Genomic DNA, 26,964 nt, shown 5'->3' with positions numbered 1-26,964 from the left:
ATCTTTCAAGAAGATTCACGATAACTACTACTGTTTGTCATTGCTTTGATTCCTCTGTCAAGAATACTGAACAAGCCAGATAATTTCTATCAAACATTTAAAAAAAACCATCTGCCAGGCCATCCCTTCTCCTTTACATAGATGATCTCAAACTATATGAAGAAGCAGTATCTGAAATAAAATCAATGATCAACATTGTCTGTATAAACAGTCAAGATATTGCAACGGAGTTTGGTCTAGACAAATGTGGCACACTTGCCATCAAAAGGGAAAAATAGTGAAAATTGAAGGAATCAAAATGCCCTATGGAAATAACATCGAGTCTAGATAAAGACATCCACTAGAAATTGCTAGGCATCCTTCAGGCAAACATCAATCACAATGAAATCAAGATGGTTAGAAGAGTGAAGAGGATCTTAAAGTAAGGTGACCAGATGTCTCACTTTTGGCGGGACAGTCCCTCTTTTGACGGGACAGTCCCACTTTTGAATAATTTGTCACGCATCCCTCGGCGTTTAAATAGTCCTGACTCTCCGGACGCCCCTCCGACCCTCTCCTGAGGCAAAGGGAGAGCTCCTTCCAAGCTCCTTCCAGGTGCAAGCTTATTCCACCTTCCCCCCGGGTCTCGCTGCGGGGCGACCAAAGAAGCATGTTTTCTGGCATTTGGAAAAGACCACCCCACCTCCCACGCCCCTCTCCTTCGGTTGGACAAGCCCACATGTCATCGCGCCGGAACACGCGCCCTCTGCATGGAATCCCCCACCCGGGTTTCTCTCCCCCCTTTTGTCAGGGACGGAATGGAGGCGTCCATAAAGTGGTGGCTGCTGGTCCAGCTGGGGCTGCTTCTGACTTGCCTTCCAGGTAAGGCCCAGTGGGGGGGGTGTTGCCATCTCCCGTAGGACCTATCCTTCCCCCCCACTCTTGCCTTTCCTTCTGCTAGCTCCATCCCAGCAGAGGCTGAGCCCGCCTCTTATTTGGACCTCCTGCATCCCCCCCCCCAAATGGAGCACCCCATTTCAAGCAAAGAGGGGCACCCAACAGGGCAGGGTTGCAAACATCCCCCTCCCCCCAAGGCTGTAGGCGAAAGCTGCTCTCCAGCATCCCGTCCCTGCCCTGCCTTCCCAGAGCCATCTCTCTGGAGGTCCTTTTTGGCTTTAACATGAAGCCTTGAGGGGGGAACAGGGTGCGCTCAGGCACCTATCTCAGGCTCTGCCCCTGAATCAGGAATGCTGGAGAAGGGGGCGTGGATCGCTGGCTTTTTAAAGCAACTTTTTGGAAGGAGGATGGGAGGATGGATGGGGCGAGTACTGAAGGCATCCCAGCTGAAATCACTTTTTTAAAAAGCCATTTTTTAAAAATCCCACTTTTAAGGCGGTGAGCAGATCTAATGCTCCTTCCGACTCCCCACAACAGAGAAAGGGAAGGGGGGGGAGAAAGTTAGGGAAGGAAGGAAAGGAAAGAAAGAGGGAAGGAAAGAAGGAAGGAAAAGAAGGAAGGAAAGGAGGAAGGAAGGAAAGGAGGAATGAAGGAAAGAAGGGGGGAAAAAGTGACTGGCCTCATTTCTTCCAAGCAGGTTTTCATGCCTAAAATGGGACTAGAAACTCCTGATTTCTTGTCTGGTGCCTGAACCACTACTAGGCAAACTGGCTCTCTTATCCATATTTGATCTACTGTGACCAAATATCTTCCAAATCGTGCCAGGAAAGCAGCTCAGCACAGCTGCATTGAGCAACAGGAATAATTTTTGAAAAGGTTTTTATTTTCCATTTTTTCATTTTCATACACTCACATATATACTGTGCATAGCCGGAGCCATACAACATTAAACAATAATTACAGCAATTCCTCTTGTCAACAATACCCCCCAAAATAGAAACCCAATATACCTCTTCCACCCCCCTCCAACTTTCTATCTTCCCTCCATCATCCCCCTCTACCCTACTTCCCCTCCCCCTCTACCACTCCTCTCTCCCGATCCACTCCCTCCCTTCCTTCTCACCTTCCCTCCCATCCTCTCTCCCACCCTCTCTACCCATCTTTCTTCTATCCCACTCCTCCTCGCCTTGGTGTATTTCCACTATATGTCAATGTACTTAACCTATCCTATTTTAACAGAGAAATTAAAGAAAAACAGTATACATGTGGTCGTATTACATTGAAGTCTAACACATCGTATCTATCCTAGTATATATCCCTCCCTTCCCCCACCCTCCCCCGCTACACCCCACCTCCCTCCCCCCCCCGACTTCCCAGAGCCCATACACGGTATAGATTTTTAACAAACACAATCTAAAATATATTGAGAAAAAAGAAATTTTAAAAAAAAGGGTTAATAACATCTCTACATTGATCTTAGCTTCTTCTTGCTACGCTAACTTTGAACAGTTTAAATCATTCCTGATCTTAAGCATAGGCTATCTGGAATTTCTTAGTCCCATATTTGTTTTGTATATAGTCAATCCATTTTTTCCAGTCTTGTTTATATCTTTCATTTGAATGATCTTTAAGATATGCCAATATTTTAGCCATCTCGGCTAAATTTGTAACTTTCAATGTCCATTCTTGAGTTGTAGGCAGGTCTTCCTTCTTCCAGTATTGCGCCACTAACAGTCTTGCTGCCGTTATTAAGTGCAGAATCAAGTTAGTCTCTACACTGTAAAGTCAGTACTTATATCTAACAAAAATAACTGAGGAGTAAACTTTATCCTTCTTTTAAAGATATTTTGCATAATCCACCATATTTTTATCCAAAATGCCTTAACCTTTTGGCAAGTCCACCATATATGAAAATATGTAGCATCGAGAGAACCACATCTCCAACACTTAGGTTGTAAATTCGGATACATAGAAGCCAGCTTTTTAGGATTTAAATGCCATCTATAGAACATCTTATAAAAATTTTCTCTCAGGTTTTGAGCTTGTGTAAATTTCACATTTCTTACCCAGATTCTTTCCCATGTATCCAACATTATTGGTTCTTCAATATTTTGAGCCCACTTTATCTTTAACTAATTCTGTTTCCGAATCCATCTGTATTAATACATTATATATCCTCTTTATATGCATTAAGCTTTGATCCCTTATTTGTTTAAACAGATTATCCTCAACTTGGATAAAACCATTTTTTAAATCTATTTTCCACCTGGCCTGTAATTGCCCATACTGGAATCATGTTTGAACTACCTTCTCCTCTTTTAATACCTCTAAAGATTTTAGTTGTAGTACCCCCCTTTCCAAAATGAGAAGCTGTCTGTAGGTAATTCTATCCTGTTTTTGTGCTATATTCATATTTTCAATTGCGTGTCTAGGAATTGCCCACATAGGTATCTTGTCATTTAATTTATATTGGTATTTTTTCCAGACCCACAGTAAAGCATTTCTTAAAATATGACTTTTAAAATTCTTGTCCAGTTTTTTGTTGAATAACAGGTAAGCATGCCAACCATATACCAGATCGTGTCCCTCAATATTCAATATTCTATCATTAGTTAAATGAGCCCAATCGCTAATTACAGATAGCACCACTGCATCATAATATAGTTTTAGGTTAGGTAATTTCAAGCCTCCTCTCTCGCGTACATCTTGCATTATTTTCATCTTTACCCTCGGCTTCTTTCCTGCCCATACAAATTTGTTGATACCCTTCTGCCATTCTAAAAGATTCGCATCTTTTTTAAGTATAGGTAACATTTGGAAGAGAAATAAAAATTTTGGTAAAATGTTCATTTTCACTGCCGCTATCCTACCCAGCAAAGATAAGTGCAATTTCTCCCATTTTTTCATCTCTCTCTGTATACTATGCCAAAGTGGTTCATAATTATGCTTATATAGTTTCGCATTTGAAGTTAAAATATTAACTCCAAGATATTTGACTTTTTTGACTACCTCACATCCTAGCATCCCTCCTAGTTCTTCCTTTTGTTTAGTATCCATATTTATAGCTAATATTTTTGTTTTTCCTAAATTTATTTTAAAGCCAGACACTTGACCATATTGATTAATCGTATTCATTAAAACCATACTGGATTCCTGCGGTTGTTCCAATATTATGACCAAATCATCCGCAAAGGCGCGCACTCTGTATTCTTGCTGCCTAATCTTGATCCCTTTTAGACCATCCCCAAGCCCCGGCAACAGGAATAATTTTTACGGCTGTGTAGTTTCTCCTTTTGCAAAACTAGCAGATTAAACAGCAAACTCGCCACAAGATTGCAAGTAACTTCTAAAACTTCTCCTCAAATAGCAGTTACCTGAAACTACCCAGTGAGCAGAGTTGGGTGTTGATATTATTGTATCTCTGTATAAAGCCATGAATTTGTTATAGGTCATAGACAAATAGCTGTCCTTTGGGGTCATTACAGGTGTCTGGAATAAAAGAACATAGGTGTTTTCTGATACGGAAGCATTTTGTATAAAATAGAGTGCAACATTGGCTAATAAACAATAGCTCCAAACTTAGTTTTAAATTCATACATTTAAATTCATTGCTATTTTCACATACTATGTGAATGAGACAGATTTTATATTCCAACACTTCAGGATACAGTGTTAAGCTTATTGCATGGGGAGATTTTGTACAATGTTTGCTTAAAATATTTAAGAAAAAAATGGTTGGATACTTTGTTGTTTAGAATGCAAGGCAAGCACACTTCAATTTTAAGGGACTGGCATTATTTCCATATACTGTACAACTAGACCTCGATTTACAACCACAATTGACCCTAAAATTTCCATTGTGAAGCAAGACGGTTGCTCATTTCATGACCTTTCTTTCCACAGTTGTTAAGTGAGTCACTGCAATTGTTAAGTGAACCATGCAGTCATTAAGCAAGTTTGGCTTTTCCCGGTCACTTTGCTTGTTGGAAACCAGCTGGGAAAGTGACAAATGGTGATTGCATAATCCTGGATACTGCAACTATCATGAACACATGCCAGGTGCCAAGCAAATTTTGACCATGTGGTCATGAGGATGGTGCAGTGGTCATAAAGGAGAAAAACAGTCACAAGTCAGAAGAGCAACAAAGATGATTAGGGGACTGGAGGCCAAAACATATGAGGAACTGTTTCTGGAACTAGGTATGCCTAGTTTAATGAAAAGAAGGACTAGGAGAGACATGATAGCAGTGTTCCAATATATCAGGGGTTGCCACAAAGAAGAGGGAGTCAAACTATTCTCCAAGGCACCTGAGGTAGAACAAGAAGCAATGGATGGAAACTAATCAAGGAGAGAAGTTGTGAATGTTCCAACACTGGAAGTTTTTAAAAAGATGTTGGATAACCATTTGTCTGAAATGGTGTAGCATTTCCTTCCTAAGCAGGGGGTTGGCCTAGAAGATCTCCAAGGGCTTTCCAACTCTCTTATTCTATTCTAACATATACTGTTTTAAAGAAGCACAGAGGGAACAATCCTCCAGGCTTCAATTATGTTGCACTGTAAAGGGATTCTGATCCATTTAAGTGATCACTCTTCCTTTTCAGTTTGTCAGCTTTTAATACTTTGGTTTTATTAAATGAATGCATTCAGAAGGTGCCTTCACTATATCCATCTGCCCTCTCCCCATCAAAGTTGCGCTCCCCAGGAAATAATTTTATGGGCCTGGGAGGCTGCTAGCATTTTCCATTAGAAAGCAGTAAGCCTTGTCTCAAAATTTGATCTATACAATGTAGATTGTTTTCGGCTTTGTGTGATTTGATTGAGACTCTTTATCAAATGCAGATTGTAAGCAATTGTTTCTTTCATCACACCAAGCCAAAGCAAAGAAACAACATTGATGAACCATAATACATAAAATTTTTGCTTACCACCAGAGCCCCTGAGAAGGATTAATTACTGATCTCTATTAATTCTAAAATGTTTATTGAAAAGTCCTGCATTCAGAAGGCATACATCTTTAGTAGAGGTCTATTGGACTCTTTCCATAATGCCTAAGAGGGGAAACCAGGGGAGGGATGCAACCACTCAAATAATTCTTCTTGTAAAAAGCAAAAAATTACAAACATTCTGTATGATATTTTTTTTACAGTTTTAAGTCTGTAGAATTTTCAAAGGTTTTGATAAATTTCCTTATTTGCATCTGAAGAACTCTTAATAGCTTAAAGATTCTCAAAATGTAGGAAAACTTAGTAGATGGAAAGTACCTAAATTTAAAAAATAAAGGTGAGGAACTTGTGTGAGGTAGAAAAAAACACATTCAGCCTCTTCTCTTGTTTTTATAGAATTTTGTAGTCACATGAACTAGAAGACCTTTTAGAGAAAGGCAGTTGTTTCATGAATCATGAATATATAATAATTACCGAGAGGGAAATTAAACATAAGTTCTTCAATATGAGACTTTGTTATAGAACAATAGGTGAACAATATAGACCAGTGACTCAGGGGTGAAATCAACTTACCTTTGCTACCGGGTCGCAAATGTGAGCCCACATGCCACCTCTACGCATGCGCAGGACCTTCTGCACATGCGCAGAGTGACAAAAATGGGATGTGATGACGTCCGGGAGGGTGGATAGAGCCTCCTGCTGCCACCACTACCAGTTTGCCCAAACCGGGTAGAACTGGCTGAATTGCACCACTCAGTGGCCCTCAATCTTTTGGGTACCCAGGGACCAGTTACATGGAGAAAGGTATTTCTGTGGACCAGAGGGTGTGTGGTTTTGTGTGCTGCCCACGTGCCGTGTTTGCTTGTTTGCGCAGACCGGTTGCTGGCATGCTGTGGACCAGTGCTGGTCCAGAGATCAGAGGCTGATGACCCCTGATATAGACCACTATTGGATGAATGTGGGAGTTGTGGAAAAAAAGTGAATGAAGATCTGGAGAACTGCAATGTCCTTTTAAGAATTAAACTTTCACTTAGGAGGCCAACAGTGTATCCAGTGATGGAACACAACATACTGTAGTAATATTTTAAAATCAATGAGTAGAGCAGTTATAAATAACCACAAAATTAATGATCTGAAGATGGGTTGCAAGTAGATTGAGTAACTTATATTGCCTTATTCTAAATTCCTCAGCAGTCTCCTCTAAACTAAAGTGACCAGTCCTGCTTTTGAACAATTTGTCCCGCATCCTGCGGCGTTTTTAAAAAGTCCCAATTTTTAAATTTTTTTAAATCAAGAACCGCACCCCCATCCCCACCCCCAGTCAATGGTGTCCCTCTTTACCAATGTTAAAATCTGGTCACCTTATCTTAAAGTCCAAACTCAGTGAAGGAAATACCATCAAGACATTTAATATCTGTGCAATTCCAGTCATTAGATACACAACTGGAACAGTGGATTGGATTCAAGCTGAATTACAAGCCTTCGGTAAGAAGACCAGAAAATAATAACAATGAATCATCCCCTTCATCTACACAGCAATGTTGAAAATATTTACAAGCAGCATGGGTGGGCCTGGAATGTTGCAAGCACAGCAGACAAAGGGGGCATTGAAAGACTATCTGAATAGTCTGAATGATAGTGGAGAAGATGCACTAAAGGTATTATATCATGAAGGTAGTGTACCATGATACCAAACTGGCATATGAGAAAGAGCAGTGAAGAACAGAAAAGATACACAGGGAAAAAAAATATTACATTTTTAAAAAGCAGGCAGATAACAAGACCTGGCAATAGCTAAGAGCAGGAAAGTTTAAGAAAGAAACAGAGGGACTAATTCTGGCTGCACAAGACCAAACCTTTAAAAACAATGCATACAAAGCCAAACTGAGAAGACAGCAATAGCAAGTGCTACTTGTGGAAAGAAGCCGAAGAAATTGTTGACCACTTTGTTGTTCAAGAGAACTGTCCAGATTGACTAGAAACAACATGATGAAGTAGCAACAATGGGGCATTGTGATATCTGCCTGCAAGTAAGAACTGGTGGGATCACAAAATAGAAAAAGTGAAAGAAAATTAAGAAGCTAAATTGATCTGGCACTTTAGAATTCAAACAGACAGGCACCCATCACATAAGAATCTCTGTGGTAAAAGGAAGCAAAAATAGTACCAACAGTAATAAGCGCCTGGGGTACAAGCCCAAAACAACTGGAGCACCATTTGAATACTATTGGGATTGACAAAATCACCATCAATCAATTGTAAAAGGCAGCTTTACTCAGTACAACTTTCACCCTGTGATGTCAGGTCTCAAGATCTATAGCAATAGCAGTTAGACTTATATACCGCTTCATAGGGCTTTCAGCCCTCTCTAAGTGGTTTACAGAGTCAGCATATTGCCCCCAACAACAATCCGGGTCCTCGTTTTACCCACCTCGGAAGGATGGAAGGCTGAGTCAACCCTGAGCCAGTGAGATTTGAACAGCCGAACTGCAGAACTGCGGTCAGCTGAAGTAGCCTGTAGTGCTGCATTTAACCACTGTGCCACCTCAGCTCCTCAAGATCTGCCTATCCCAGGTCCTTGAGAAAGACTCGATAGGTGGACAAAAATACCAAATCCAGTCTAAACATCCATCGAACCATAACAACAATAATTTCACACTTTGCCAGGAGAATTTATGGGGAAAGCAAGGGAATGATGCAAAAGATTCATTAATATTACTCTGTCTACATCTTTGTTAGACATTTCATTTCTCCATTGAAGGGCATGAGCTGACAATGTCAGATTGTGGGAAAACCTGCATAGTCCCTTAAATTACATAAAATCTTATACATCTGAATTAGGTGTTCTCTGCAGCATGCATCTTTTTTATAAATATACATCACATCTTCCATAATATATTTCATATACAGAAATTCTAACTGTATTTTACATCATAATGAACATTTAAAAATCAATATTTAATTGCCTTATAATTACAGCAGTTTTTTAAAGAATCTTCCTCTTTCAACTGAATTTTGATTTTTGTTATTAAAGTTACTGTAGGCGAGGCATATGAATGGAAATAATTAATCATGCACAGGTATTTTTATCTACATCCAATTTAACTTTCTCAAACTGGGTTCCTCTAGAACTTGCCAGAATATTTCTGTACAAGTTTAATTGATTAATTCACCTCCGTGAGATTATTATTATTTTTTAAAAAAAAGACATCTCAGAAAACATTAGCAAATATGTTTTGCTTATAAAATAAGAAAAAGTCAAATGCTAATTTGACATTTTCAGATCAAGTTCAATCCTTCACTTTCATTAAAAGAAAAAAATCTCATAACATTCGCTCAAATAAACTAAGTCTGAATTTAGAATTTATTAAAACAAGTAATTTGTCTTCTCTAATATCTGACAACTGCAACCCATCTTGCTTTCTTAAATTGTTCACTTTAAATATTGGAACTTTTTTTTTACTCTTAAGTTGCGTCTTTGAACATATTTAACAAAGAACGATAGTAATAACACTTCACCTTATATACAGTACTTTACAGTACTCTCTCAGCAGTTTACCAATGTCAGCAACTTGCCCCCAACAATCTGGGTCCTCATTTTATCAACCTCAGAAGGATAGAAGGTGGAATCAACCTTGAGCCAGTCAGGGTTAAACTCCTGGCTGTGGGCAGAATTAGCCTGCAATACTGCATTCTAACCATTGCACCACCATGGTTCTTAACAAGAATGTCAGCTATTCCAGTTCTTTAGTCAGAAGTTCATGAACTCTGATAGTTTCTATTTTTAAAATGTTCTTTAACTTTTATTGAAGACATGTTGTAGGTTTACATTCCATAATGGATTCCAATAAATTAGAAAAGAACCCCAAGCATCTGGCTCAGATTGAATCATCATTTAAGTATGCTTAAATTGAAGGTATTGTCACTGCTGTGAACCACAAGACCAAATCCAATATGAAGTCAAGAAAAAACCTTGAAATCCAATGAGGCAATACCACATAGGAAGTGGCTAATAGATTGATAGCAAAGCCCACCTCCCCTGCACACCATTTCTCTGCTTTCTCTGCTCATCTTTTAATCTCGTATTACTGTATTATCATTGTCATTGTTTACTTTATAGTTTTATAGCTTTATTATTTTTCTACTACACTTCATGTTTCTATGTTTACTGTTTAAGCCACTTACAGTAGCTCCATGAGATGGGGCTGCAAAAAATTTAACAAATAAATAAAAAATAAAAATTACATATTCATGGATTTTAAAAAAAACTAGTCTGCCTTCTCATAGTTACTTCCAATTATGTATTTTATCCCTCCTTTTAAAGTAAAAATGTTCTGTTGGGATTTGCATCCTACTGGTTTTTTAAAAAGACACCACACAACCCAATTATTGTTTTAGCCTTGTTGCTGTCAAGACAACAAAAAAACAAAACTTAAATCATATAAATGAATAAATGAAGCCATTAAATCCATAGCAAGTAAAAATATTTCTGAAATTGAATTTTTAAAAATTAAATTAAAAATGGGATATTATTATGAAAAGCTTTAATTACATTTATAAAGCCATTATTTCCAACCCAGAAAATGCTAAAAATTATCTAGTTACATTTTAACATTCATTTTAACTCTATTGGTTAAAATAGGAAGGTGCAGTATCGAAACAAAAATGTAAAACACTTCTAATGATAGAACTAGAAGTTATAAATAGGCAATATATAACATTTAAGTGAAAGAAAAATTTTCAATGATGGCAGCCAATCTTTCAAAGAGCCAGAGGCTGGATGTTCAGATATAATCCAGAATTTTCCTGGGAGGGTTATGGGAATAGGAGGCAAAATACCACAGTAACAGATAGGTGTCAGATGTTGGATTGGCTGTTCTAGGAGGGATCCTACTGTAGATATCAAACTGCTGGTACTTTCGCCTCCAATTACTGTTAGCAAAGACCTCTACAACCTAAGCATGGAATAACAAGTTCCATCCTTGTTGTTTTGTGACATTTGGTCAATATACATATAGCTGCTCTTGAAAATTATTCCAGGTTGTTTACATATATCTCACAATGTAGAGTTAGAGTTAGCAAAGGTGAAATTCCGAACTCAGATATAAAATCCTTCAAAAATAATTATGATTTGCTAGTCATCATTATCCTGTAAAACAGTGAAGTAGTCCAAGTGCTGGAATTTAAGGACTTCATTGCCCCAACTGACCCATCCAGGTTGCAAATTCCGAGCAAACAGTTCTAAGCATTCTACATCTGGCTTGGTATATTCTTTCAAAATCTCTGGAAAGTGAAAAAGACAAACAAGGTGAAGATGGTAAGGTGTTGGAAGTTGGAGAATGAAGACAGGGTAAATAGCTTTAAGGAGTTTCCTGTTAGCCACATTTATTGTATATTGTCAGGAAAAAAAATCTTTATTTATTTATAAAATTTATGACACAAATATGAAATGTCCATCATTAGAAAAACAATAGTACTACCAAAACTTCCAGTTATTCTCATTTACAGACTGTAGTACCAATCACAGGAATCTAAACGTTCACTTATGATTATTGCTAATACAACTCTTAACTGACAGATGTAAATATCTTTAACCATTTCTTCCCTCAAATTTTAAATTTAGGATTGAAAAACAGAAGTAGAAAACAATCCTTGTAGGTTATAATTTGGTTTGATTTATTGTAAACTTTCAATAACTGCATTTTACAGTTAGGAGACAATTAGCCAATTTCCATATGACTTACTTCCAGTATAACTTTTACTGGCTTTATACGGCATTTTGAAGAAACAGGCAAATCTAACCTTAAGCCAATTCAACTGTTGTGATTTCCTATTGATGATCTCTTAAAGAGTGTAATTTATTGAATATGCAGATTGTTAATTCTTTACAATACCTTTTTAAAAGTTGAAGGTATTGGATAAATCAGTCACATTCTACCAATTAATCCTTTATACAGCAATTCAAATATATAAAATCAAATGCTGTTCTAAGTACATCTTAATGATGTTCTCACCATAAACAGATGGCAATTACGTTTAAACCTGTATTTGGGCCCCCGTTTCACAAACTGTGACCCAAAATATTTCAGTAATTTTCACAGATCACATCTATATGGCCAGCATGTAATTTGGGACACCAATTCCAGGCTTTCTAAATATGTACAGCCTTTAGGAGATTGCAAAAAATTAGAAATCACTACATTATTTTGCTGCCATCTAAGGTCACCTTGGTTTTTCCAAATTAATGGGACAAAGTCTTTGTTGCTAAAGCTCAATAAATATTATATATCCTTATATTCATATCTTACTGACATGGTGGCTCAGTGGCTAAGACGCTGAGCCTGTCGATCAGCAAGGTCAGCAGTTCAGTGGTTTTAATCCCTAGCGCCACGTAACGGAGTAAGCTCCTGTTACTTGTGCCAGCTTCTGCCAAACCTAGCAGTTCGAAAGCATGTAAAAATACAAGTAGAAAAATAGGGACCACTTTGGTGGGAAGGTAACAGCGTTTCCATGAGCCTTTGGCATTTAGTCATGCTGGCCACATGACCACAGAAATGTCTTCGGACAGTGCTGGCTCTTTGCTTTGAAATGGAGATGAGCACCGCCCCCTAGAGTTGGGAACGACTAGCAGATATGCGCAAGGGAAATTTTACCTTTATTACTTAGGACTTTCATTTGATGTATATATTTTTTTTCTTTTTATCACTGCATCTATACATTACATTTCTCCAAACACTTTCCATAATCACCAGCCACAAAGGCCAACGACTACAGAACTATAAGCGCTGGACACATTTGGGAAGGCTGTACAGCAGGTAAATAAATGTCAACCTGTTGAATTGCAGTATATAGTGGAAATACTCAAAAAAAAATGTTTGGCAGTATCCCCCTATCATAGATGAGCTTCAAAAACACAGACCACCACTAAATGGTAGAGAAGAGGTTGTAAAATTTGCTCTTTGCTATTATATACAGTATACTCATCTATACATTTGAATCCCACATCTGGTAGTTAAGGTCTGCTGTATTAAATGTGACCATAAAATACAAGGCAACATCATGATCAGCTTTCTCTCTGTGAACTTGGATTCTTCTATCTGCATTGCTGTTTTGTGGCAGGTTAAGAGGAAACTGCATGCTTTAGGAAGGTTTTATTTTTAACTGCCATTTATACTATTTTTTCTTCCTTTCAATCTAGTTATCCTAAAACTGATAGTAAAATGAAATTCTCTTCTGAATGTCTTTGCCTATTTTCTGTATTATTATTCCCAGAAACTTCATCCAGAAAAGACATAATAATCACAGTGTTGTTAATATCAATTTATCTACTTAAAAATCTAGGAAAAACAGGAAATGAGAACAAATCTCATATTCAATTCTGTGCTTGAAAGTGCACTTTTCACTCAAATATTTTACATAAAATATGTTTTACTTGGTGTTAACTTTATTGTCACCCTGTCTATGTATTTATTGTCACAAAGTATTTCTACTAAACGTTGATTTTTCCATACCTTGCCTCTGGCAATCGCTGATTTTATATTAGAAATAACATTTATATCTTCTCTGTATTGTTGCTGTTCTGACACAAACTATAAAATGATTAATGACTATATTTTTCTTCTCATTGAAAATGCCACTATTTGCTATTTTATCCCGTGCTGAACATGTTTTAACCAGGAAAATTAGATTATTTAATAAAATATAACATTTATATCATATTATTTCACTGCTGAAATAGACTATTATTCTCTGAATACAGAAGAATAGACCTATGAATTGGGATGATAATCCTTCTAGTTCAGGGGTGTCAAACTTGATTTCATTGAGACAAATCAGGGTTGTGTTTGACCTTGAGGTGGCGGGTGGGCATGGCCAACTTGGCATCACTCATGTCAAGGGCGCCTATGGTGGTCCGATTACTCTGCCAGCGAAAACAGGCTCCAAAGCTCTGTTTTCAGCTGTGATAGCCTCCTGCAATCCTCTACCAACCCTCCTGCAACCCTCTACCAGCAAAAACTGAGTTCCCAGGCGCCATTTTCGCTAGCAGAGGCACCCTGGGCCAGTTCTTCGCTGTTTCCAGGTCGGCCTCACAGGCCAGATCTAAGCACCCTGCAGGGCAGATTTGGCCCACGGGCCTTGAGTTTAATACCTCTGTTGTAATCCATGGGCCATAAAACTAGAAAAAATCAAGGGATTATTATTATACGGGAAGCATGGGGTCAGCCTCTGTTTTGCTGTTTGCTTTTCGGCTGCCATTGAAACAGGGAGGGGGGCATGGTATTTGGGTGTGGGAAATATTCTGTGCAGGAGGGACTGTAAGAAAGGAGTTGTTCTCACCATCTACTGCGCATGTGGCAGGGAGAGGAGTTTACCGCCAAGGTCAACTGTCCAGCATACTAACCTGTTGATGATTTTTGAAGATGTCTCCCACATGATACCTGTGGAGTAATTGGATTGGACTATGGGCTGGGGTTACCAAAGGGAGAGGAATGGGCCGCATATTGATATCTATGATTGCGCGTGCTTTTGTCTCAGATCCTGCTTTGCTTAGCTACTATTTACTTATAGTTAGTAAAAGTACTCTTAATTCTAGAAAATGGAGTTGAGAGGTTTCTTTCTTGGTTATTAAGTGAAGCAGCCCTGACACATGGTGTATGGTGCATTGACTAAGATATTGGACTAAACACCAAATAATGAATTCAAATTGCCCCTTAGGAATGAAAGCCAGTCAAGTGACTTTGGGGCCTCTCATTTTCTGAGTCCAACGCATTTTGAAGATTTAGCATGGAATAATTATGAAGCATTCTGCATATAGCTGAATTGTACAAAATAAAGAGATGTAAATCTAAACATTAATGTCATTTTAAACTGATGATCTTGTAATTGTGGCAGATATATATAAAATAACAAACTTCTAAAATAACAGCATAGAGGGAATAAATTGGTAGCACAGAATACAATAATGGTATAAAAACGTAAGAAGGTTTTCCATGGCTTTTATTGCTATTATAAAATCACAGTGAAATAAATTTAAGAACCAATGTTTAAAATAACTTAGCAGTAACTTTTATTTTTATTTTTTAGCCAAGTTCCTTTCAGAACCCATTTGTACTTGATGAGTAATTCATATCAAGTTTGCTTGCATAATTGTTTAAAGGACATTTTGATCATGGCAATATTTTGGCAGTGATCCTGTGGGAAGTGATTTTTGTACATGCATAAGTGTTGTGGCTCGGTAGGAGCCTTTGGAGCTGCTATCAGACTGACACAGAAATCTACTGTGAGTGGTTTCAGGATGCTCACAGGAGAAGTTAACAAGCAGCTGGGGCTTGTTATCTTCTCCTCCTGTGTTAAGGAGGCTTGTTAAAGATCTCCTGTGGATAAAAGACTGATGGTGCCACGCTTTAGTTGCAGAAGTCAACTTGTTTGTTTGTTAGTTCAGTTCTGTTTCTGTTCGAGTTTGTGTTCATGATTCAAAGAGGCACTTGGATAAGTGATTTGCTTTCTGTAAACCTGGTTTGCTGTGAGAGTTTGTTTTTGCATTTGCTGTTTAACCTTTTTGCCAGAGAATTTATCTATGTTTATTTTGGGCTCGCAGCCAGCAAAAGCCGGGACTGATAAAGACATTCCTTTGCAAGCTGTGTGTGGCTGTCGTTTCTGAACGAGCAAAGAGGGGGGGTCAGAACACATAAGTATATGCAAATAATCCAGGAAAACCTCAAAATAACTGCTTTAAACTTTCAGAATGATGAATGATTCACACAGCTGTACTATGTAGCATGCATTGATACTAAAAAAGCCAATTTGTGCCAGTAAGGATTCTGAGGTCTTATAATTTTTCATGGATATTCTTTTTTCTCATTTTATATTGAAATGAATTCTCAAGAAATAGAAATTTACCTTGATTTTTATACTGCATTACATATTTTTTTCAATCCTCATTTTTAGGTGGAAGACTTGCCAATGTAAATTCTTTATTTTTATATAACAAAAGATATATATATATATATATAATCTTTTATTATATAAAAATAAAGAATTTACATTGGCAAGTATATATATTAATAGGTTTTTAAAAGTCTAATAGTAAGTATCTATTCTAACCACAGCAATAAAATAGAACTTATATTGGTTTATTCTCTCTTGACCTTTTTGAGTTTATGAGGTTACTCAATGAAAGGTGGTTTGTGTCAGTTATCAAGATCTGAATTAAAGTAGATAGCTTTTGATTCAGTCTATGATCATCAGACTGAATCCCAAACTGATTCCTATAATTGTGAATGGATGGGAGAATTAAGGGCTTATAAACTATAAAATAAGACAGAAATAAAATGCAGAAAATTACAGCTAGCCTATGCCTGAAATTCATGCCACAGAGTTTGCACATTAAAGCATTTGATATAATTAATTCATTAGTTTTGAAAGTATCATAAAACAAAACAGTTTTAAAATATTTGAAACAATAATCAAGGAAAATGAATTTCATATTATTTTCTCTTAACCTATGAATAAAAATAAACAATCAAAATACTTGAACACAGCTGTTAGTAATAGACTGCTATGCTGTGCTATATTTTCTTTCTCCAGGAACAATTAGAAAATCAAATATAAACTTCTGTAATCTAAATTTTTAAAAAATCGCCCTATTTAATGATATGAACATTAAACAAAAAGCATTACTGGAAACTTCTAGTGTCACAACTTCATAGTTAAATTCAAGTCACAAAATAAAATATAATTTTGATTATTTATGCAAAGTCTTCTTTTTGTCTGAACAAGGTGGTTTTTATTAAAATAAAATACTGTGGTACATTAACATTGTTAATTGCACTGGTTTCTTTTTAAAATAAAACAGTGTGTGCAGGTAATTGATATGTTTTCTTTCATTCCAACTTTTTCTTTATGTTCATGCTATAAACTTTGGAAAAAATTCCCTCTACTGGCAATTCTAGTTAATAGTTTTTCACTACTGTAAAACATTTTATCTTCTACTGACAAGACTTGAATATCTTCTCATACACTGAAACTCTTAAATCTGCAGTTCAGTTTTATGCAGTTGTTTTGCATAATTATTCACTATTTTTTAATTAATCTAGAAATTAGCCACATGTATGTGCAAAATAAAATATGAACCACCGGTATGCAAACAAAAGTATTGTTTTATCTGAAGAAGCAATTAGCTAGCAAAGAACACACTCACAAACTTTCCTATATGGTTGTATTTAAAAACACACAGACCATATACAAGGAAAGAAACTACAGGTAGTCCTCATTTAGTAATCATTTGTTCAGCATCCATTTGAAATGACAGCTGCGCTGAACAAAGGGTTTTACCAAAGTTATAGCCATTGCAGTTCTTCCAAGGTTACATGATCAAAATTAGCCTGCTGGGCATCTCCATATCTATAGCTACAGGAATGCTTCAACTCCCTCATCTACCTTTCTCTCCCTCCCCCCCGCCCACTCCCAATCTATATCCTTTTGCCTCCCTGCATTCCATGGCCCCTGTACCCTAGCAGATCTTTGCTATTTTTCTGCTTCCACTGCTTACCAAGCCTGCTCAGACCAGCCCTTCATGATGCAACTGCTGGCAGTCAAGGTCTACTCTTCCAGGTCCTGCATGGCAGTTTCCTCACAAGACTGTGGAAGATGGTCTCATAGAGCCAGCAGTAGTCTTGCAAAGGGCCATTGCAGACAAACATCATTAGTAGAAGGAGCAAGAAGATAGTGAAGATTGTCTGGGGCGGTGGAACGCATGGCAGGAGCTGCGGAGTGGCAAGGAAATTGCAGTTGGGATTGGGTGGCTGGGGTTTTGTGCACATGCTGGGCCAGGCTGGGACATCACAAGCAGCTGTGGCTTCACACCATTCTACACTGCTGGGTCATGCTGGGGTTGTTGAGAGGTGCACACCAAGGAGGTCTTGAGATGCAGTGTGGAAAGTAGCCCAGAGCCCACAAGGCAGAATGCAGCACAGCCAAAAGGACAGAGTTGGGAAGGAATAAACATTTGTGTGAGTTGAAGGGGAGGTAATCCCATGCCTTGGAAGAATTGAGACTTAGGCCTGGGGCTGGTAAGGGGCTGCACCCTGAATGGCTTGAATTGGGGAGGATCTTTGGTTATTGACTACTGGAATTTGCTTGTGGAACAAGTGATTGTAGTATAGTTATCAAGGTCAAGTATCAAGCAAGTAAGAAAAGATCTCAATTCCCCTAACAAAAAGCAGTACTGAGCAAGTCCGAAAGGTGCCTTTTCAAGAGGCAGCTTGGTAAGAAGCACCTGTGGGACAACCATGACCTGGATGACTGAGAAAGGGTGTTGGTACTTACCTGATACGCCTCATGGGGGGGGGGGGGAATATCCAGGATGGGTTGACTTTATCCTCTCGTTGATTGGACTGAGCCATCAGAGCTCTTGGTATAAGCCCCTGGTCCACCAGGCTCCACCCAGTTTATTGACGAAGAACTCTATCCGACTCATTGAACCATCCACTCCAGACCTTGTTAAGGTTTCTACTTTTTATTGAATCCTACTTTGAACATGTTATTACAACCTACAACATAGTAAACGTTACCTTATCATGACTGGGGGGAGGGGGTCTGGATACTCTCCCCCACTATGAGAAGGGGTGTATCAGGTAAGTACCAACACCTTTCTCCATAGTGAGGGGGAGGAGTATCCAGGATGGGACGTACCAAAGTCAAATGTCCCTAGGGTGGGTAATAAGTTGAAGACCCCTGGCCAAACTAAGCCTGGTGAGATGTATCCCCTGCCCTGTGGACAGCCTGTAGCGCTCAAACGAAGCCTCCACTGAGGCAAAGATGTTCAGCTTGTAGTTCCTCACAAAGGGTGAGGAAGAAGACCCTGCGGCTGCCCTACATGTCTCCATCAATGAGGCCTGTTTAGCCCAGGACGCCGAGGTGACTGCACTTCGTATGGAATGTGCTGTGATGCTATACTTTCTATTTGGTCAGGTTTTTCTGAGGTAAATCCTCAGAGCCCTCCTTATGTCTAGGGTGTGCCACTTCCTCTCTAGGGGGTGAGCAGGGTCCGGACAGAAATTGGGCACACCCAGGTCCTGTAATTCATGGAAACATGAACCCACTTTAGGTATGAAGGAGGGGTCCAGCTGCAACACCCCTCTGTCCTGGTGAAAGATGCAGAGGTCGTCCTTCGCGGACAGGGCCTACAGTTGTGATGTCCACCTGACAGATGTGATGCCACTAGAAACACCACCTTGAGGGTTAAAAACTTTAGAGACATTGTTCGCAATGGTTCAAATGGAGCCCCCTTAATGCGTCCAGCACTTTATGCAAGACCTAGGAAGGGCACCTGTGTATCGTGGGTGGTGTGAGGTTGGACGCCCCCTTCACAAAGTGCCTTGCCAAAGGTTGTTGACTGAGTTTCTGGGCTCTACCACATAGATGCACTGAGGAAATGGCCGAGACTTGTCTCCTAAACATGTTAGGGTCTAACCCCTTGTCCAGGCCTGCCTGAAGAAATTTGAGCACTAAGGGCTCTATCCCCTTGATGGAAAATCTTTCCTCCTTCAGGATGCTCCGCTCAACCGCCAAGTGGTCAATTGGAGCCATTGGGGTTCCGGGTGTTCCAGTGACCCCTGCCTGAGGAAGATCCTTTCCTGAGGAATCCTCCGCGCTCTGTCCCCCAATAGCGACTGAAGGTCTGCAAACCATGGCCTCCTGGGCCAATAAGGGGCAATCAGTACCACCTCCGCCCCTCCCAAAGAATTTTTGGATGACCCTGGGAATCAGGGGCAAGGGTGGGTAAGCGTAGAGCAGTCCCCGAGGCCAAGGGCATAGGAGGGCATCCGCCCCTTCTGACCCCTGGCTTTGGTACCTGGAGCAAACCTTGGGAGCTGGGTGTTGTGGGGGGTGGCAAATAGCTCAACTTCCAGGTGGCCGAAGTGGTCCATCACCTCTCTGAAGATCGCCGGGTGCAATCTCCACTCTGAGTTGTCCACTTCTGCCCAGCTGAGCCAATCGGCTCTGATGTTGTCCACCCCCGCTATATGTTCCGCCCTTAAGGAGAGAACATGCCTTTCGGCTCACTGACCTGGCCTTTTGGCCCCCCGCATGAGGGCCTTCGACTTGCCCCCCCCCCCCGGTCTGTTTAAGTAGGCCTTGGTTGTGATTTGTCTGTGGGGACTGGAATGTGTCTGTCCTTGACAGAGTGGTGAATTTTTTCTAGGGCCAAGCGAACTGCCCTGCATTCCAACCAGTTGATATTGTGAGTCAGTTCTGTCTGGTTCCACTATTCCTGTGCTATCTGGTCTTGTAGGTGTCCCCACCCCCCGAACAGGCTGGTACCCGTGGTTACCGTCACCCAGTCTGGCGTTCTGAAGGCTTCGCCCTTGGTTATCGCCGGGGACATCAGATCAGTGAGCGGGAAACTTCTGCTGGGAGAAGAACCCTGGCCTGGGAGCAGCTCCTGTGCCTTCACTCGAACGGCAAGGGAACCATTGTAGGTCTCTGATGTAGAGACGGGCCCAAGGGATAATGCCAATGGCTGAGACCATGGTGCCTAACCATCTAGCCCACGTGGCTAAAGGCACCCTGTCTCCCTTGTTTACCTGGATGACTAATCGTCTTAGTGAACACTGTCTTTCAGATGACAGGAAGACCTTACCTGCCTCTGAGTCTATCAGAGCCCCTAGGTGGATGAGCCTAGTGGAAGGGTAGAGTTGGCTTTCAACCGGATTCGCCGAGAACCCGTGATCCCTCAGGATTGGCAAGGTGATATCTAGATCCCCTAATGCCCCTTCAAAGGAGGATGACTGTATGAGCAGGTCATCTAGGTAGCATAGAATCCTAACTGGAATCTGCCTCCGGCTCACTAAGGCAGCCATTACCTTGGTGAATTCTCGCGGGGAGAAAGACCGGCCGAAGGGCAAGGCCTGGTATTGCAAGTGCTGCTCCAGGTAGGAGAACCTGAGAAACCTCCTGTGATCCCTAATGATAAGAATGTGTAAATAGGCCTCTGTGAGGTCTATAAAAGTGAGGAAGTCTCCCTGTCTGATTTCCTCCAAGATGGAGTGGAGGGAATGCACTGTGAACCGCTTGTAACTGTTGAAGCGGTCCCGCCGCTTCAGATCCAGAATTGCCCTCCATCCCCCTGATGCCTTGGGGATTATGAAAGGGATGGTGTAATGCCCTTGGCCCTGCTGTCTAGAGGCACTGGCTGGATGGCTCTATGTCCAGCAGGAGTTGTATAACCTCCTGTATCAGTAATCTCCATGTTGGGTTATTTGAAACCGGGCAGCTCCAGAAAAACCCCATGGGTTTAGACAGGAGTTCCAGAGCCAGGCTGTGCCTCATGGTGTTCTGAACCTATTTATCCGATGAGGCGCGGTCCCAGCAGTCGGCGAAGTATGCCAACCGCCCCCCTGGGGGGAGGTGGCTCAGTTCTGGCCTTAGTTTTTGCGGAAGGGGCGCCCCCTGCCGCATCTTCTGCTCCCTCGGAAGGGCCGCTTCTGCTGTCTGCCCCTCTGCAGCCTATCTTGGCGTCTCTGCCTGCTGGAAGAGCCTCCCTGGTAATGCCTGGCACCTGAGTACCCCGCCTCTGAACCCCTGAAGGGATCCTGACCCCAGAAGGAGGATCCGAAGTCTTGTCCTCGGGAACAGGGCCATCTGGAGTAAGGTGCCGCCTTGAACTGTCTCCTCTTAGGGGCTGTGGGGAGCCCCTTCCTATAGTCAATCTCAACCAGATAGGGGTCCAGAGTGGGTCCAAAAAGGACATCTGTGAAAGGAGTGGATGCCAGGCGCCACCTGTGGCGAACCTCCGCCTGTCACTGTCTCAGCCACAGCAGCCTGCGAGATGCAATGGTGGAGCAATTGCCCTGGAGGCAAACCTTGCTGCGGACAATGAGGCGTCTGCCGCAAATTGATGTCCTGGTGCACTCTGACCTCGGTAATGGGGATGCGTTGTTGCAGTTCCTGCAGCCAGAGCAGAGGAGACCTGTTGAAAATGAGGTGGTGGTGGTGGCCTTCACTGCCCAGGCGGCTGCCTGATGCCGTCTTCAGAGGGTGAGGTCCGCCTTCCTGTCTTCCAACTTCAGAGCCCCCTCAGGTTCCCCTGGCAAAATCAGGGGTGTATGCAGTGCCAATGCACTGGTGCACCTGGTGGGTAGGATAGCACCCCCTCCATGTCTTGATCCACATTGAAGAAGGCCTTGTCTGTGGATGTGAGTGTGGGGCCCGACGTGGGAGTGGCCCTTGGCGCTTGACCGATTCAAGAAAGACCCTGGGAGTTGGCACCGTGTCGGTCTCAATGGCCTGCTCCTCAAATATCGTTTCCGCAGAAAACCCCTGCTGCTTAGGTGGTGCCTCTGCTGCTCTGTTTCCAAGCCTGGTGGCTGCTTAACCCTTAAAAAGGAGCGATTTATATAACAAAGGCTGGAATAACCCGGTGAAGGTCAGCTTAGGAGGGGAAATGCCTATGTCATCAGGTAGTTTATCCTCCCTGACTTCCCCCTCCTTGCAATCCAGCTCACTCTCCTCCCGATAAGGCTGAGGAGCTAAAGCAGTCCTCCCCCTGGGTTTCCAGCCCTTCTGGTATCCTAGGTGAGGATGCCACTTGAGGCAGCATTTGTGCTGCTGCAGCAATGTCATGCGTTGCTGGAAGGCTGGCATCATTATGTCTGAAAATTAGGGGCCTCTGTGGGAGCTTGCTGGCTGGGGGCCCCTGCCTGCCTGGGGGGGGGCAGCAGAGGCTGATCTCAGGGAGGCAGCATGGGGGAGGGGGATTGCCACCTCTGAGGGAGACCCCAAAGACTAGAGGTGTCAATGGGGATTCTTGCCTGCAATATGGTTGTCTCCCCTGTAGTCCCACCTGCTATACGGCCTCCAGGAGCTTTTCTTTTCTTTTCCTGGCGTGGGATGGATTTGAGGCCAACTGCCCTCTTGCAAATCTGTTCCAGTCTTTCATGCCTCCTCCTTTCCTATTTAGATGGCTTGGGGGGCTTGTGACCCCCCCTGCTTCCAGCTCTGCCCTGGGGGAGAGGTGCTTCTTTTTGTCTCTTGCCTTTCCTCCCCCCCCCCTTCTCTGGGCCGCCTGTGGGGTGGTCATTAACCTGGTGGGACTGCAGGCTGTTGTTGCCAGTACTTGTGTCCTGCCAGTCTCCTGTTGCCTCTGGGCGCTGCCATCTTGGAACACGTGGTCCCTTTTGGCTTCAAGATGGCGCCTGTGCCAGGAGATGAAGGCACCTCCTTTGAATCTTCTGGCCGGGCGGCTTCTGCTCCGAAGAGCTGCCGCGCGCCTCTGCTGTTGTTTTCTTCACTTCCAAGGCAGCTGGAGTCCTTGCTCTGCCTGTGAGCCCCCTCCAATGAGGTGAGTCACGTAACAACAGGGCGGGCGCTCCGCAGCATTTGCAAGGCTCCCTTCCAGGGGGCGGGGGGGGGCTCCGCACCGCCCTTGCCTGTCCCTTCTCTCGATCAGTGGTGCTTGGGGAAGTCTCCGGCGCTGCTGGCATCCTTGCGGCAGGGCTTGCCTTCCAGAGCCTTGTGCCCTCCGTCTCCTGCTCGCCCGGCAAATTCCTTTCTGAGTGTTGCTTGTCTCACTCAGAAGCCTGGGCAGCGGGCCACCCCCTGGGGGGCTTTTGCCGAACCTTACAGTCCAGGGAGTTGCCACCTCGCCTAGGATGCTGTAGGAGGGAGACACTGGAATTTTCCTTCCTTCCCTTTCTTGAATATCTTCGACCTGTCGGAGATCCAGGATGATCAACCGTCCAGTTGAGTGGACTGAGTCTAAAAACTGGGTGGAGCCTGGTGGACCAGGAGCTTATACCAAGAGCTCTGAAGACTCAGTCCAATCAACGAGAGGATAAAGTCAACCCATCCTGGATACTCCTCCCCCTCACTATGGAGAATCTCCATAGACGTACTAAGCGAGTCTTACTCTACTGTGTAGATCTAGGGCTGCTGAATAACCAGAATAGACATAATTGTTCATGCTTTCACAGTATAGGTCTAGAGTAAGTATTCCCGTTAAGTTGATCATTACCTTTAAATCTTGATTCATGGAAGACAACTGATCAATAAATGTGGTATTATATGACTTAATCATATTTGGTCTACATTTACCATATATTTTAAGAAACATAATCAGGATGACTCAATTAGTAGAGTGAAGGAGGTGGAATAAAAAGAAAAGTTTTTTTCTGCCATTGTTTTGTTTTACTTCCCCATATTTTTGCTAGCAAGGTATCAAGGCTATATCTACAAACAGAACAATTAGCCCCAAATCCCCAAATACTCCAGGAAATACTCTGAATAAAATTTGCTTTTAAAGTTCAGCTTACATTAACAGTTGCAATGACAGTTAAGCCTAAAATAGTAAAATTAATAATTAGTAATATTAGCATGTCTAGTTAAGACTGAACCCCCTGATAGGCAAACTGACATTCAAAGTTAAACTCATAATGAAAATTCACAAGCTCTCTGTAATTTTCTGCAAACTTCCATGTCATATTAATGATGGTCCAAAACCACCAATGCGAATGTGTACGAATACTAAACAATTAATTAGCTAGACAAATTGAAAATGTAAAGGTTACAAATATAAAAAAATATTTCTGGAACTTACCTGAAAGAGGAGGCTTATGTGAATGAAGTGTACAAGGCACACTAACAATTAATTTCTGACCAGGAATTGCAGGAAACTTTTCATCTTCTGAAAGCCTGTTTTATATATATAAAACAAGATAATATAAAAAGAAAACCTTTAAGTGATTTTTACAGACATAGTATCTGGAAAAGATTTGTATATTCATTGCTACTTCTCTTCCTAAACAAAATAATTAGAATGATGATAAAAAAGAGAGGCCACTCTCATCCTGGAAGCCATAATGAAGCTAATACAGAATTGTTTAGAGTATTTTTCTGAAAACTAAAGGGCAGCTTATGAAATTTCTTCGCTTTCTATAAAACAAAAGTAAAACTATAGGAAAAAGACAAAGAGAACACAACCAATAGATATTTGAAATATAAATATTGCCTGGCTTTATAAAAACAGATCAATGTGTAATTCCAGGGCACAAATGTTTCATTTGGCAGCAGCAACCAATAATATCCTGTCTAGGGCTAACCCAAGATGCCATATATAAGACATAACTGCAGCTTTACCCTTAACTGCAGCTTTTTTAGGAGGCATAGAAGACATCTAGCTTATAGAATGTCAACCACCTTGTTCTTTTTGTTGTTGTTGTTGCAACAGGATTAGCACTAACTTACCCACACTTATATCTCAGCTGTCAATTCCCAACTCTTCAAAAGACAACACTGACTGATAGTAAAGAAAGTGTGATTTGTTGTTATCACACATCAGCATCTTTTTTTGGAGCTTATCAACATTTTAGCTTCTTTTCTTTTTCTCCTCCGAAAAATTATTTACTTAGAGGCTTTTAAAATGGCGCCGAGCAGGCTGGTTTCTCCGGTAATAATGAACACTTTTTGTTAATCCTCACAAGAATTCAAAACAAAAGATATTGCTTATCATATGTTTTGGTTTCACAATAGGCCAGCAGAAGCTTTTTAATTAGTTTCATTTTTACAAGAACTTTACTCCTTCATTAACCTTGCTTATCTGGAAGTTAAATGGTGATGAATCTGCTGAACGGTCTTGTTACAATGTTTACTCACTGAAAGTTTTGCCAAGCCTTAAACTTCAAAATAAAAGGGGAACTCAGCCTCTTTACTTAAAGCTGCATATTCAGGCAATAGAGTTTTATTAACTACAGGCAGATAAATTTTGAAATGGCCTCAAAACCAAATATTAACTTGAAGTCGTCACCCTCTACTTCCAGGGGCACATCCTCAGTGCCTGGCACAAAGCTGCAGCCTCCGCTTCCTACGCCCCCTGCTGGGGATGTGTTAACGAAAGAATTTTTCCTGAGTAATCTAAGTGAGGCTCTTAATGCACAGACAATTAAAATGGAAGATAAGTTTAGAGATAATAGAGAGGTGGTAAAGCAGGAGAGAAAAGAGAAAATAAAAGAAATGAAAGAAGAAATTAAAAGTGAAATAAAAGGACTTAAACAGGAGCTGTATGAGAAATTTGATGCTAAGGTTGGTAAAATTAGAGACGACATGCTGAGACTTGTAACTGTATTAACAGAACATATTTCTGGAATGGAAGATACTCTAGAGGTTCTTAATGATGCCAATGCTAACTTGACATCGAAAACAGAGGTGGTGGAACAAAAAGTGGAAAATGCTGAAAAAGAAATTATTATGATACAGTACCGACAAATGGAGTTCGCATTAAGAGTAAGGGGGCTGCGTGAGGAGAAACAGGAGAACCTGAAACAGATCCTATCGGAAGCTTTTGACCGCCTGATGGGAAGACCAGGGACCAACCTAGACTGGCAAATTGACAAAGCTTACCGCGTTAACTCCTGGCTGGCAAAGCAGAAGCAGCTTCCTCGAGATATCGTTATATATTTTACTACAAGAGAGCTTAGAAATATGGTACTGCAAGCGTCTTATAACACTAAGCTTCAAATTGGCGGTCAAGACCTGGCTGTTTTGAAAGAGATACCACCTCAAATGTTAAGAGCCAGGAGAGACTACGCTTTTTTGGTCGAAGAACTCAGAAATCGTCAGATACAGTATAGATGGGATGCACCATTTGGCATCATATTTACATTTGATAAGCAAAGGTACCGCCTCAACTCTGTATGGAAAGCCCGAGATTTTTATTATAATATATTGAAGGCCGGACACCCTGCACCATCTGGACCTAGAGAAAGACCACAAGAAGGACAGGATAGACAGCAAACTACACAACCACCAGACAAGATGGAGCATCTCTCTTCCCTAGAAGTGCAAGGTGCTATGGAACCAAGACCTAGCCGCATGACTACTAGACGTATGGAGAAACAAGCTAAAAAGCAACAGCATCAACAATCATCGGCCATCGATCAAGGAACTACAATAACAAATCTGGAAGCAGTGGGAGGAGCTAGACCTAAGGTTAAACAGGCCATGCAGGAAGCTCTAAATATGCTTCAACCAACCAAAGATGACAACTAAGAGTTTAACATGGAATGTCAACGGACTGAATTCTCCACAGAAGAGGAAGAAAATATTTCATTATCTCAAACAGTTTAAGAACGATGTAATTTGTTTGCA

The 26,964-nt window shown here is 41.2% G+C and overlaps 1 protein-coding gene across 2 annotated transcripts in view; it reads right to left on the bottom strand.

Annotated features, from left to right (window-relative positions):
• Window positions 1–10,347: 10,347 nt before the first annotated feature.
• Window positions 10,348–26,964, bottom strand: part of METTL4 (methyltransferase like 4) — a 38,771-nt gene continuing 22,154 nt past the window's right edge. For both annotated transcript variants that reach the window (XM_032222224.1, XM_032222225.1), the window contains 2 exons: window positions 24,419–24,513; window positions 10,348–11,103 (listed from right to left, as the gene is read on the bottom strand). In XM_032222224.1, the coding sequence (XP_032078115.1) occupies window positions 10,955–11,103; window positions 24,419–24,513 (244 nt within the window). In that variant the 3' untranslated portion in view covers window positions 10,348–10,954. The remainder of the gene's footprint in view (window positions 11,104–24,418; window positions 24,514–26,964) is intronic.

The sequence above is a fragment of the Thamnophis elegans genome, chromosome 8 (assembly GCF_009769535.1).
Source record: "Thamnophis elegans isolate rThaEle1 chromosome 8, rThaEle1.pri, whole genome shotgun sequence".
NCBI classification, from domain to species: Eukaryota; Metazoa; Chordata; class Lepidosauria; order Squamata; family Colubridae; genus Thamnophis; species Thamnophis elegans.
This window is presented reverse-complemented; position numbering and strand designations above follow the sequence as displayed.